Source organism: Capsicum annuum, chromosome 2, assembly GCF_002878395.1.
Source record: "Capsicum annuum cultivar UCD-10X-F1 chromosome 2, UCD10Xv1.1, whole genome shotgun sequence".
Taxonomy (NCBI): domain Eukaryota; kingdom Viridiplantae; phylum Streptophyta; class Magnoliopsida; order Solanales; family Solanaceae; genus Capsicum; species Capsicum annuum.
The window spans coordinates 38,364,421-38,377,655 of NC_061112.1; the positions used below are offsets into that span (position 1 = coordinate 38,364,421).

General features: G+C 35.8%; 1 protein-coding gene across 3 annotated transcripts in view; it reads right to left on the bottom strand.

Annotated features, from left to right (window-relative positions):
* Window positions 1-4,131: 4,131 nt before the first annotated feature.
* The window catches only part of LOC107858497 (ADP-ribosylation factor GTPase-activating protein AGD12), a 34,095-nt gene continuing 24,991 nt past the window's right edge, over window positions 4,132-13,235 (bottom strand). For 2 of the 3 annotated variants that reach the window (XM_016703169.2, XM_016703168.2), the window contains exon 9: window positions 4,132-4,532. In XM_016703169.2, the coding sequence (XP_016558655.1) occupies window positions 4,251-4,532 (282 nt within the window). In that variant the 3' untranslated portion in view covers window positions 4,132-4,250. Of the gene's footprint in view, window positions 4,533-11,240; window positions 11,287-13,235 lie in introns of all 3 variants that reach the window. The other variant, XM_016703170.2, reaches the window with a different exon arrangement.

A 13,235-nucleotide genomic window follows, 5' to 3' on the forward strand; every position in this document is an offset into this window, starting at 1 on the left:
GGATTCCATTTATCAAATAATTCTCTATGTATATACAGTGATACTCAAAATCCATTTTTCGTCTTTTTTATGCATTTAGTATTTGAAACTCATTTTTGTCAGTAACGGGAATTCGCTTCTAGAAAGGTACTAATAAATGGACGTGGAATCTATATCATCCTACCTGATACAAGAACAATAATGGAAGCACGAAACACACCCCAAACAGTCCACAAATCACAAAATCCGAGTACCTATTGGAGACCAACTCTCGGATTCAACAAATACATCAAGAATACAAGATAACAATGGTGTATTTCACACCTAAAACAGATACAAAATGTGATGAACAATATGAAGAACAATAACACAAGTTTTCATATTCAACAAAGGACCCAAAACAGTCCACTACACAACAACAACAAGATGACAACAACAAAATGTAAAGATAGGTAGTGTGACATAGATTACTACAATAACTAAAAACCTAAGTGTAGATCCAACACTAAGACCATTAATACATGTAATAACAACACCGACACTCTTACGTGGACATAAGAGGGACGTCAATCTCCCCAAACGCCTACGTTTTCAAGCCTTGAATGCAACATAAGTGAAATCCACACTTGTATCACCCTAGTTTCGGGTTAGTGGTCTTCTCTCCTTAGAAAAGAAATGCTTCAGGTGTTATACACTCATAATATTCATCAAAATCTAATTAGTAAATGACCTAAAATATTCTATATATAGTAGGTTACAAAAATAGTGTAAAATGTCCAAAATGACCCATTAGTCAAAGTCTTCAAGTGGGTGCCCTTGGAGTACATTGTATGGATGATTTTGGACCCCTTTTAAGTCCTCCTTTGCACTTTACTTTCACAGTCCAAGTCTCGGGTTCAATACATCTCACAAACATGCACCCTCGTGGTCGTACCCGTATCATGCTCCCCTTCTTGAAAAGGATTCAACCTCGAATCCATGCCTTGCAAAATCAAGAGAAGACAAACAAGCACACATCCTCATAATATGAGGGTTAGGGTTAGCAAAATACACATATCAACATGCCATGCCGAGGTGGAACAAACTTGAAGTATAACCACGGATCTTTTGTTTTAAACATGAAAAGATTAGTACAAATGTTACAAAGGAAGTGGCTCGGACAAGCATCAAGACAAAAGGAAAATAGGCCAAAAGTATTCCTTTCCCACCTTAAGATGGTATCGGGATCAAATGGGTGGAGTAACCAAGGACTTAGGTCTCAGCCACTCTCACTTTCCCCTAAGGTGTCGTCTTTAAAATTAGGCATTCCCTCTATATCCCTATGGAAAATATCATAAGCATAAAGAGGGTAAAGAAAGGTGCCACACGAGTCAACTCCAACTATGGTCTCCTTATGCATGTACTCACTAGTTTCAAGTCCATCAACACTAGTATGCTTAACATAGGAAACACATAAAGAAGAAGTAGATGGAATTTCTAAGCATGCACCACTATCTCTTTCAAGAGAGTAATCCCCATATAGATATAAATCACCTTGGGAAGCAAAGGGATCACACACAAAAACACTATCACAAGAACAATCATTTTCAATTATTAGATTCTTTACCATAATACAAGCTCACGGGTTCACTCCCATTTTCAATTACTTGATGTCTATGAGCAGAACTAACAATAAGGCGTTCATCATATAACATGCTCAAAGAATCATGCTTTTCTATACTAGGCAAAAACGCAACTACATCCATTTGGCTACTACTAGCCACATCACAACATTCTAAGTTTATTGGATTGTAGAGGTTAGCGTTTTTACCTTGTAGCTCACAGGAGCTACGATCATCACCTTGGTTTGGGTCTTGGCAGCCCACTTCTTCCTTTGGGAAGCTCTCATCGCAAGGTATTTGGACCTTAGATTTTGGATTTGTTGGGATGAGTGTGGATACCAATTGACATAGTCTTTCAACGTGTCATTTCATGTCTTCAATATTATCATTGATGCGATCAAATGTGGCATCGAGATTATTGGCAGCCATGGTACCTAAAAGAAAAGACAACAACAAACAACAAAACAAACAAACTTGTAAGCTCAAAAAATGCCTCACCACACGCTCACTCTCGGTTTTACCTCACATTTGGCTTCACAAGTGTTGAAAGCCGGCTCGTACTTTGTGAGTGATTGAGGGTCGAGTCTACACTTTTCCGAAATAGATTTTCGTTTGAGTTGACTCAAGAAAAATTTATTTAAGGACTTGAACCAACAAGATACAACGAATTCACAAAAGAGAAAAACACACAACAAACGCTTAACACGAATGAATGAACACAAAGACTAACTAACAATCTATTAGATGAGTACTAGTTTGCCAATTAGTATTGGAACCAACGAAATTGAAACTAAGGAACAACAAAAGGAAACTAAGAAATCTGAAATTTAAGCTTAAATATGTTGCATGAATAGTAAAACATGATGATGTGGCAGCCACGTATTGATCTCGATCCCACACAACTTTTGTTGTCCAATTTCAAGTCTTGGTCAATTTACAATTTAGAAATTGGTGGAATTTATTTTAAGGAGGAAAATTCAAACAAGTCTTGGGGTTTTTTCAAATTTAAGTTTTCAAAACTTTGACTTTCTTGTACTTCTCCTTATATAACATGGACCCTTGTTTTATGGAAAGTGGTTGAGATATGATTGACTATTTGATGAGTGATGGTAAGTCTTTCAAGACTAATAAAGCTTCACCCTTTTTTCCTTCACCTTTATAGATCTAATATTCACTTTATATTAACAAGCTATGAAGGTTGTGAAGAATTTCAATAACAACATCAACAATCACCAAGAACAATCTCCAAAAATACCAACAATTTTCACACGGCCAACTTCCAATTTTCACAATACAATATCTTCAACACTTGGCCAAGCAAACCACAATTTCAACAAAATGGTTCTTAGGCCACTAATGAACAATAATATCATGTGGCCAAGCTTAGAACAACAACAAGATGAAGACCTCAAGGCCAAAACAGTCCACCACAATAATGTTTCAACAACAATTCGGCCAAGCCTTATGTTCACGAAAACAACACCAACAATGTAAGCTCAAACATAGGTTTAGACTCAAGAGTGTTAGAGATGAAGAAAACTAACACTAGAAACAACAAAACAAGTAAAAATCTCGGCCAAGACACAACAATAACACAATTTCGGCCAAGAACACTTTTTTATTTTTCGATTTTCTAACACTTTTTTTTTTTTAATTTTCTATCAAGCAAGCCCAAGATTGATCTTGTAGGAACAAGATCAAGCCATGCTTTGATACCAAATGATACAAGAACAACAATGAAAGCACGAAATACACCCCAAACAGTCCACAAATCACAAGATCCGGGACCTATTGGAGACCAACTCTCGGATTCAACAAATACAGCAAGAATACAAGATAACAATGGTGTATTTCACACCCAAAACAGCTGCAAAACATGATGAACAATATGAAGAACAATAACACAAGTTTTCAGATTCAACAAAGGACCCAAAACAGTCCACTACACAACAACAGCAAAATGTAAAGATAGGTAGTGTGACATAGATTACTACAATAACTAAAAACCTAAGTGTAGATCCAACACTAAGACCGTTAATACATGTAATAACAACACCGACACTCTTACGTGGACACAAGAGGGATGTCAATCTCCCCAAACGCCTACATTTCCAAGCCTTCAATGCAACACAAGTGAAATTCACACTTGTATCACCCTAATTTTGGGTTAGTGGTCTTCTCTCCTTAGAAAGGAAATGTTTCAAGTGTTATACACTCATAATATTCATCAAAATCTGATTAGTAAATGACCTAAAAAGTTCTATATATACTAGGTTACAAAAATAGTGTGAAATGTCCAAAATGACCCCTTAGTCAAAGTCTTCAAGTGAGTGCCCTTGGAGTGCATTGTATGGACGGTTTTGGACCCCTTTTAAGTCCTCCTTTGCGCTTCACTTTCACAGTCCAAGTCTCGGGTTCAATACATCTCACAAACATGCACCCTCGTGGTCGTACCCGTATCACACCACACATCTCGTAAGCGTAGATTTTGCCCAATATGATTTGGTCCATGTGCATAACTTACGGAAGAAGACAACAAATAAATATAATGTGCAAGAGAATACAACAGCATCATTGTTCAATATTTCTGATTCAAAAGTTCATACATTTAATTATTTCAAAAACGCAAATGTAAGGTAAGTAGCCAAAAATCTAAAATACTATATACACCTATTGGTCAAGAGGGATCCACTCTAATTCTAATTCAAGTTCTCCAGATTCTACATTTTGTAGCTTAAGATTTACTTCTTGCTTCACCTTCCCATCCACGATGTTTACAGTGCTATCATTCAGTAGGGCATTATCAGTTGATTTTAGCCATTTTCCAATTTGCATGTTACCAAACATTCCAGCATCCCCAAATGCCATTGCAGATGTTATCATAGGCTGGATGTCTATCTCAGCCTCCCCCATTATATCATCAGCAGAAAATGTATCATGATCATATACTTGCTGCAGTTCCAAGTGAAAAATGAGATGAGCGTAACGGTGAAAAATGGATAACCAAATGAATGCAAAATAAAAAATAAGAATCTAACACTGTCGCAAACAAAAGGTAAAAAGCAAGTTAGCGATTTAGAGTTAAATAGTTTCCCAAATTACCAAGTCTCGGTAATTTGACATGCATCAAGGGAATGCATAGAAAATGAAGGTTTTCTGGGACCTCCAAAGTTCATATAGACGCACAGATCCTTGGCAACTGTTTTTGAGGCTCATCATCACAGAACTTATACCCATCGCAACTATTTGGATAGACTTCTTTCAAATAGAATTTCAACATAAAGATAGGGAATTCTTTCTTTCAGGTTGAAAAGAAATTAAAAGGGAAAGGAGATAAAGAAGAAAAGGGTAAAGACAAAGAAGTACATAAAATTACTCTTCTGCTGAAGTAAACTGGCACCGGCCAGTTTTGAGATGTACTCAGTACTTCTTAACTTGACACACCATGCTCGAGACAAGCAGATAGAAAACTATTACTGATTTACCTCTCTTTTTGAAACCCCAAATGCTAGTCCTAAGAAGCTCAATTAACGAGGCATAGGGCACATTGAATCCAACAGTAACATAATTTAGAAAGCAGCAGAGGACTTAATTGAAATATTTTGAGCAACCAACCAACATTTTTCCTACAAATAAGATTAAGCAACGACTGAGGCAGTGACAAAGATATCAACATATGAGCATCCTTGTAGCTGATTAGATAGAAATAACAAGGTCCCTGAGATACACTCATATTTTACCACAGATTCCAACACTACCGTTGCTGCCACAAAATTTCTGCTTGCACATAAAATTTTATTAGGCATCAGGGTCATTTTTGGCAGTGTGTCAGTATTCAGTTTAACAAAGGAATGAAGCAAAGAGAGAACTGAGAAATGCTGAGTGCTTTGATGCGGATTCTGTTTATCCAGATAGCTTTTGCAAAAGTCAAACAAGTGACTCAATAAAGCTCGCACAGGCATCCTTTTGCCTGGATAAATGCCGCTGAGTACAGTACACCAGGAAAAGAGCTCTTACGGATATACAAGAAAAACGATATGCTGCCCTTCTGACTGCGTGGAAAATAAAGTGTAATTGACAACGCATACAAAAGAATCACCGGTATATCTCTATAGATAAAAGAAATAACAAGAAAAGATACAGAGTATTTCAGGAAAAAGTTTGTCTGCTGATCACCTTGACTAGCAAAAAGCAAAAAATGAACTACACAAGTTAGTCATATTAACTGGTTTGCTCAAAGAAGGAATAACATGGAACAGATTTTGGTTCAAGAACCTACCATTCGGGAGTAATTGTTAGTAAACTCAAGAATCTAGTGAACAAAGAAGTAACTTTTCAACCGAAGGGACCAAAGTCTTCTAATAGGAAGAGCAAATTAAGGGGGAAAAAAAGAAAGTTGAAATTTATGCATTCAATAGTGTAAGACATATTTTGCCTTTGCTTTCTATCATGACTCTGTCTGATAAACCATAGAACTTCCGAGTATCTCTAAAAATATCAGAACCAAAGGGTGTACCTATAACATAATACTGCCTGCTGAAGTAATAATTATGATGGATCTAACTCTGAATCTGGTAACAGAAGCTCATCAAAATTGTAAAATAACTTTTAAAAGACCCTGTATCATTAAATCAGTTACTGCATTAGAAACCGCAAGTGCAAACTTGTCTAGTACAGGAGGCATATTATGCCTTTGCTTTCTATCATGGGCACTGTATGATAAACCTTAGAACTTCTGAGTATCTCTTAAAATGCCAGAACTAAAGTGTGTACCTACAACATAATACTGTCTGCTTAAGTAAGTAAATAATTATGATGGATCTAACTCTGAAGACGGCAACAGAAGCTCACCAAAATTGTAATGTAACTTTTGAAAGACCCTCTGTCATTAAATTCAGTTACTGCAGTAGAAACCGCAAGTGCGACAGTTACTGCAGTAGAAACCGCAAGTGCAAACTTGTGTAGTACAGGAGGCATTTATGCAGAGCAGGAGCTCTTACGAGATGTCATGTTTGCAACAGACTCTACAACAACTAATGAAGTTTAAAATGTACAAAATGAGCATGGCTTCCGTTTCCCCCTTTTCCCATTCACTTTTTCATGCAAGCGGAAGCTGAAACACTGTAACAATGTTCGTAGTTAGTCTCCCTAGCATCTTAGTGTCTCTAAGAAATAGGGATTTTCCCATCAGATATACTACAACTAAACAAGTTGGGATTGGTTATATGAATCCAAATTGATCATGATGTTTATAACCGAGAAATCCGCGAGGACAAGTTGTACACAGTTACTGAACTAGGTGAGTAGTAAAATATGAATTTGTTAGCGAACTTTTTAAAGTACTCTATCATATGCTTTCTCTAGGTCAATGAACACCATGTGCAGATCTTTTTTCCTTTAGTGATGATTTCTGTTGACCTCTAAGCAAACATAACTCAATTGTAGATCTATCAAGCATAATCCAAACTAGTTCTTTGTCACTCTAGCAGTGTCCTAAGCTTCACTCGGTCACTTTTTTGATAGAGTTTCATCGTATGGCTCATAAGTTTAACGTCACGATAGTTTGGACAACTTTGAATATATCCTTTTTTTATAAACGGTAATCAAGGTCGTCTTTCTCAAATCATCGGGCATCCAACCACTTCTTAATATAGCATTGAATAGCTTGGTAAGTCATCCTACTCCAACCTCTCCAAGAAACTTCTAAAAATCAATGGGATATCATCTTGAACACAATCTTTTACAATTCTCATATTTTTCATGGCATCTTCCTCTCTGTTGGCCTACTTTTAGGAATGTAGCTAAAATTTCTATCACCCATAAATGTATGGTGATCTAGAATTCTATTCTTGTAGTTCGCATTGAGTTGACCAAAATTGCCCTTCCATCCCATACTATAGTCTCATTATCTCCGGTCAACACTTGTTGAGAATCATCTTTAATAAGCTTCACCTTGTTTAAGTCCTTTGTTTCTCTCTCAAGTCGTTCTAGTTTAAATATTTCTTTCTCCCCTTCTCATGTCCTAACTTTTGGCACAACCCATATATGGCTTCCCGTCAAAGTTTAATAATAGCCTTCTTAGCTACCATCTTAGCTATCTTATACTCTTCGAAGATCTCTCCCAGTTATGCTTCAAGTAACTTCCTATCTCTTTCAGCTCCAATAACTCTTCCCACCTCTTCATTCCAGTGTGAATATTCTTAAAGTCGAGGTCCTATTCGTGTCAATAAACTATAATTGAAACAATAGAATTTCACTCAAAAATTATCTCCATATCTTAAAATAAATGGTCTCATAGAATTATGCAAGTATATTCTGCGCATAGCGGGAGCTTCAGTGCACCAGGCTGCCCTTTTTATAGAATTATGCAAGTATATTCTCCAAATTGGTGTTGATTCATTGGTCGATGGGAACAAGGTGGCTCAAGAGTGAGGATAGTAAAGTGTTTGCTTTAGCCCCCGAGAATTTTTAATAGTTAGTTTTGGTACCAAAAATGTACAATTTTGTTCACTTGTAGAGGTACAAATATATAGTAGAGAAAGCAAACACACTAGCAAACAAATCTCTTGATTCTAGGTGATTTGAGAGTCAAAGGATGATTTTATTTGATCTAATTTTCTCCAGCTATTTAATAGTATACGCGATCTAAGTTTATCAGATCAGTTTAAATCCTACAAAATCAGACTCGATCATAATTAGATATTTACAAATCAACACTACCCTTCAAGTTGGCATGTAAATATCCATCATGCCTAACTTGCTTACAAGAATTTCAAATTTTTGTTTAAACAAGCCTTTTTGTGAAAATATCCACAATCTGTTGATTCGTTAGGATGAAAGATATGCATACACTTCCTTCATCAATCTTCTCTTTTTTGAAGTGTATCCACTTCAACATGCTTTGTTCTATCATGTTGAACTGGATTATAAGCAATACTTATGGCGGCCTTGTTGTCACAGTACAACGTCTTGGGTAGAGTAAACGGGCTTTTCAATTCTTCCATCATCCTCTTGAACCAAATCATTTCACAAATCCCATGAACCATAAGATCAGTATTCAGCTTCAGCACTAACGCGGACTACGACATTCTGTTTTTCCATCTCCAAGTCCCAAGATTTCTCCATATAAATGTACAATATCCAGATATAGACCTCCAATCAGTAGTGGAACCTACCTAATATGCATCTGTAAAGATTTCAATGCCCTATGTTGGCTCTCTTTGAAAAACAATCCTTTACCTAGTGAATTTTTTAGATATCCTAAAATTCTGTTGACCGTTTCTTGGTGCTTTTCCTTCGTAGAGTGCATAAATTGACTGACTAAGCTTACAACAAAAGCTATATCACGTCGAGTGTGTGACAAGTAGATCAATTTTCCCACTAGTCTCTGATATTGACATTGGTCAACTGAATTTCATTTTTTGTTTCCAAATTTTATATTTGGATCAATAGGTATTTCAGTTGGACGACAACCACTCATCCTTGTCTCTTTTAGAAGATCCAGTACATATTTCCTTGGTGACGCCATAATGCCTTCATTTGATCTCGCTACTTCCATGCCAAGAAAAAATTTCAACTAACCCAAATCTTCGATCTCGAACTCCAAGGTCAATTGTTATTTCAAATTCTTCATTTCAGACAAGTCATCCCAGCATGAATTCATCAACATACACTATCAGGATAGTCGTCTTCCCTTAAGAGAATGTCTAAAGAATATGCTTGCCCGTGAGCATACCCTTGTTTCTTCACAAACTGAGTAAACCTCTCAAACCAAACACTTGCAGATTGTTTGAGTCCGTAGGGCGATTTCTTTACCTTACACACTCTAGTTCCATGTGACCAGGAGGTCACGGGTTCAAGCCTTGGAAACAGCCTCTGGCAGAAATGCAAGGTTACACCCTTGTGGTAGGGCCCTTCCCCGGACACCGCGCATAGCGGTAGCTTTAGTGCACCGGGATGCCCTTTACACACTCTAGTTCCATATCTTTCTTCAAAACCCGGAGAAGGATCCATGTAGATATCCTCTTCAAGTTTTGCATTCTTGTTCTTCACATGAAGTTGTTAATCAAGGTTGGCAGAAATGGTCAGAAGAACCCTGATTGAATTCAGCTTACCAACTGGAGCGAATGTCTCAAGATAGTCAATCTCATAGGTCTGAGCAAACCTTTTTGCCACCAAGCGTGCCTTATACCTCTCTACGAACCCATCTGATTTAAACTTGAGGGTGACTACCCACTTACAGCCCACTATTTTCTTTCCACATGGTAGTTCCATCATTTTCTAGGTTTCATTTCTCTCAAGAGAAATTCACTAAAACTGTCTCCTTCCTCTCAGAAACGTTTAAAGAATCCTGCACATCTCTCGGTATCTCCATTCCATATAATTGAGAAAGAAAAGCTATATAGGAAGGGGATAAGTTTCTATATGACAAAAAATTTGACATGAGATAGTTGGTGACTTTACTTACCCCTTTACGTTTGGCAATTGGAAGATCAAGGTCTAAAGGAACAAGGGGTAAATCAAAATTAGGTTCTGGAGAATTACCTTGTATACAGTGAGAACTTTACCTTATCTAGGTTATTATCACCAAAAATATTATTTCCCTTATCTATTATCTATCATAAAACCTGGATCATTTTGTTTCTCACATATGAGATCATGAGGATCCTTATTATCCCACGAATCTTCACTATGTTTCTCCCCTTGAAGATGAGTTCTAAAAAACAATTGAGATTCAAAAAGGTGACATCAATTGTGCCATTAACCTTCCTAGTATTTGGGTCATAACATTTGTATCCCCTTTAACTAAGGGCATAGTCAACAAAAACACATTTTTAGCATGTGGGTCAAGTTTACCCTATTATGACCATGAACATGAACAAAAACACTACACTTAAAGACTTTGAAAGATAGATCAGTGGTCAATCAATCTAGAAATAGGAAAATAAGTCTTGAATATACTGAAAGGGGTTTTAAAACCTAGACCACAAGAAGACATCCTATTAATAAGATAGATGGATGTCAAAAGAGCTTCTCCCCAAAGAAATTTAGGGATCACTTGTGAATATTAAGGCTCTAGTCCTTTTTTTCCTCTCAGCTACTCCATTATGTTGGGGTGTCTCAGGATATGAACTTTGGTACACTATTTCCTTAGAAGTACAAAAAAAGTGCCTAGATGGTCATTAAAAAACACTCCCATTATTACTCTGAAATATTTGAATCATCTCATGAAATTATGTCTCAACCATAACATAAAATGCCTCAAATATATGTTTTACTTCCCTTTTGTCTTTCAATAGGTACATCCAAGTTAGTCTAGTGTGATTATCTATGAAACTCACAAACCACTTTTTTTTCATTTACAGTTGCAATCCTAGAAGGTCCCCAAACATTGTTATGGATTAACTTAAAAGGGTTGTGGCATGGTACTTTTGAGAAAAAAAAGATGAACGTCTATGTTTAGCCATTTCAGAAAATTCACACTAGAAAAAGGATGTACTTTTATTCATAAACAACTGAGATAACAAGAGTTTCAAGTAATGAAAACTAGGATGACCAAGTCTATAGTGCCATAACATGACTGTATTATAAACTAGAACAGAGTTCAAATAAGTTGAACTAAAATTATTGGATTTTGACCATCGTTTAGAAAATAGAGACCTTTAAACTCTCTACCATTGCCAATCATCCTCCCCGAGACCTTGTCCTGAAATATACATGAAATAGAGTCAAAGATAGAACGACAACTAAGGTTTTGAGTCAATTTGCTCATGGACAAAAGATTATGAGACAATTTTGGAACATGAAGGGCATCAAAAATAGTCAAAAGAGGGGTTAGTTTGACTATCCCTTTTCCGGCAATTGTTGAGAAGGAATTATCAGCAACTTTAATCTTTTTATTTATTTATTTATTTATTTGGAGAAGGTAACAGTCAACTTTGACCATTTTATTTCCAGCTAAAGGAGTGTAAGTCGAGAAAAGACGAGATTCCCTGCCATGTGAGCACTGGCCCCTGAATCTATGATCCAAGAACTTATACCGCTTGAGTCTGTACCAAAAAAATAGATAATACATTACCTGTTTGGAAAAACAACAAGTGGGAGTAGAAGAATCATGTTTACTGGTTTGGACATAAGATTGGAGAAGTTTGTGCGATAGTTTTAATTGTTCCTTAGTGAATGGTGGCATTTTTGGAGATAACTGCAACCCTGGTTCTTCGCTAGTACACTCTAAGGTCTGGCTTCTATGGCTGTTTGCAATTTTCTATTGCAGCTAGGCAATTTCTCATGGATATTCCAGCAAGTCTCACAAGTGTGCCCGTGTTTTTTGCAAAAAACACACCAATGCTTCCTTGTTATTTCGGTCGAAACTTTGTTAATAGAATTCTTGGCTTCTACTGATCCCGTTGGGTGACGTAGCCCAATAAATGTTGTTTTATTCATGAGCAACAAAAGAAAGAAACTGGTCTGATATGGTGTTAGCTTTGGTAGCAAAAATGTACAATTTTACTCATCTGTAGAGGTACAAATATATGGTAGAGAAAAGCAAACAAACTAGTAATCAGATCCCTTGATTCTAGGTGATTTGAGAATCAAGAGATGATATTATTTGATCTAATTTCCTAAGCTATTTAACAGTATATTAAATCTGGTTTTATCAGATCAATTTAGATCCTACAAAATCAGACTTGATCATAGTTAGATATTCACAAATCAACAATAGTGAATTTTATAATTTTATTTTCGGACAACATTAAAGATTGTAAAAAACACAACATTTGTATTAAAAAAATTACCTATTCTTTAACAAAAACATTTTAGAACTTTAAATAAGGTACTGAAATCTAAATGAAGTTTTTACAATATTCAAGAAATTGTATTATAAACACATGTCTAACATCTTATTAACTTGAATTAATCTTTACTATAACAAATAATAATTTTACTAATCAAGTGAAAGGTTTCATGTCTCTAAGAATACTACACTAAAACAAGAATGAGAAAATAGAAAAGGCAACATATACGTTTGCTCTGCCTGAATGTTATGTAATGCTTCCCTTAAATTTTATTATGTCTTCTTTAATTCTGTATTTTTCTTTTCTATTGGCTTTGATATACTTTACTTGAGCCAAAGGCCTTTCGGAAACACCTCTCGGCCTCCACGAAGTAGGGGCAAGGTCTACGTACACTCTATCCTCCCCAAACTCCACCTATGAGATTACACTGCTATGTTGTAGTTATTGTTGTTGTATATGTCAATATACTTAACACCTCTTATACGTCTTATTAAAATTTAGTTCTAAGCCACTAATTTTACTAACACGCCCTTAACATTGAAAAACAATTAACACAAACTTGCTCAAAAAAAAAAACAATCAAATAATTGCAATACTTCTTTCTTTTACATAGCCATTTTCTTCTTTCTGATAGCATTAACCTCTATTCAACAGTTGGAGGAAAATAATAAATTAATAATATGTTAGAATATGAGTAGAAATAGAAAAAGTATATAAAAATTCTACTTGAAAAAGGATTGTACTATAGTGTCTATAAATAAGGTCTCGATGTAATTATGTAAACACACAATTCAATAATATTTTTCTCCATTAATTCTCACATGGTATCAGAGAATTTGTGAGAAATTCATTAAAAAAA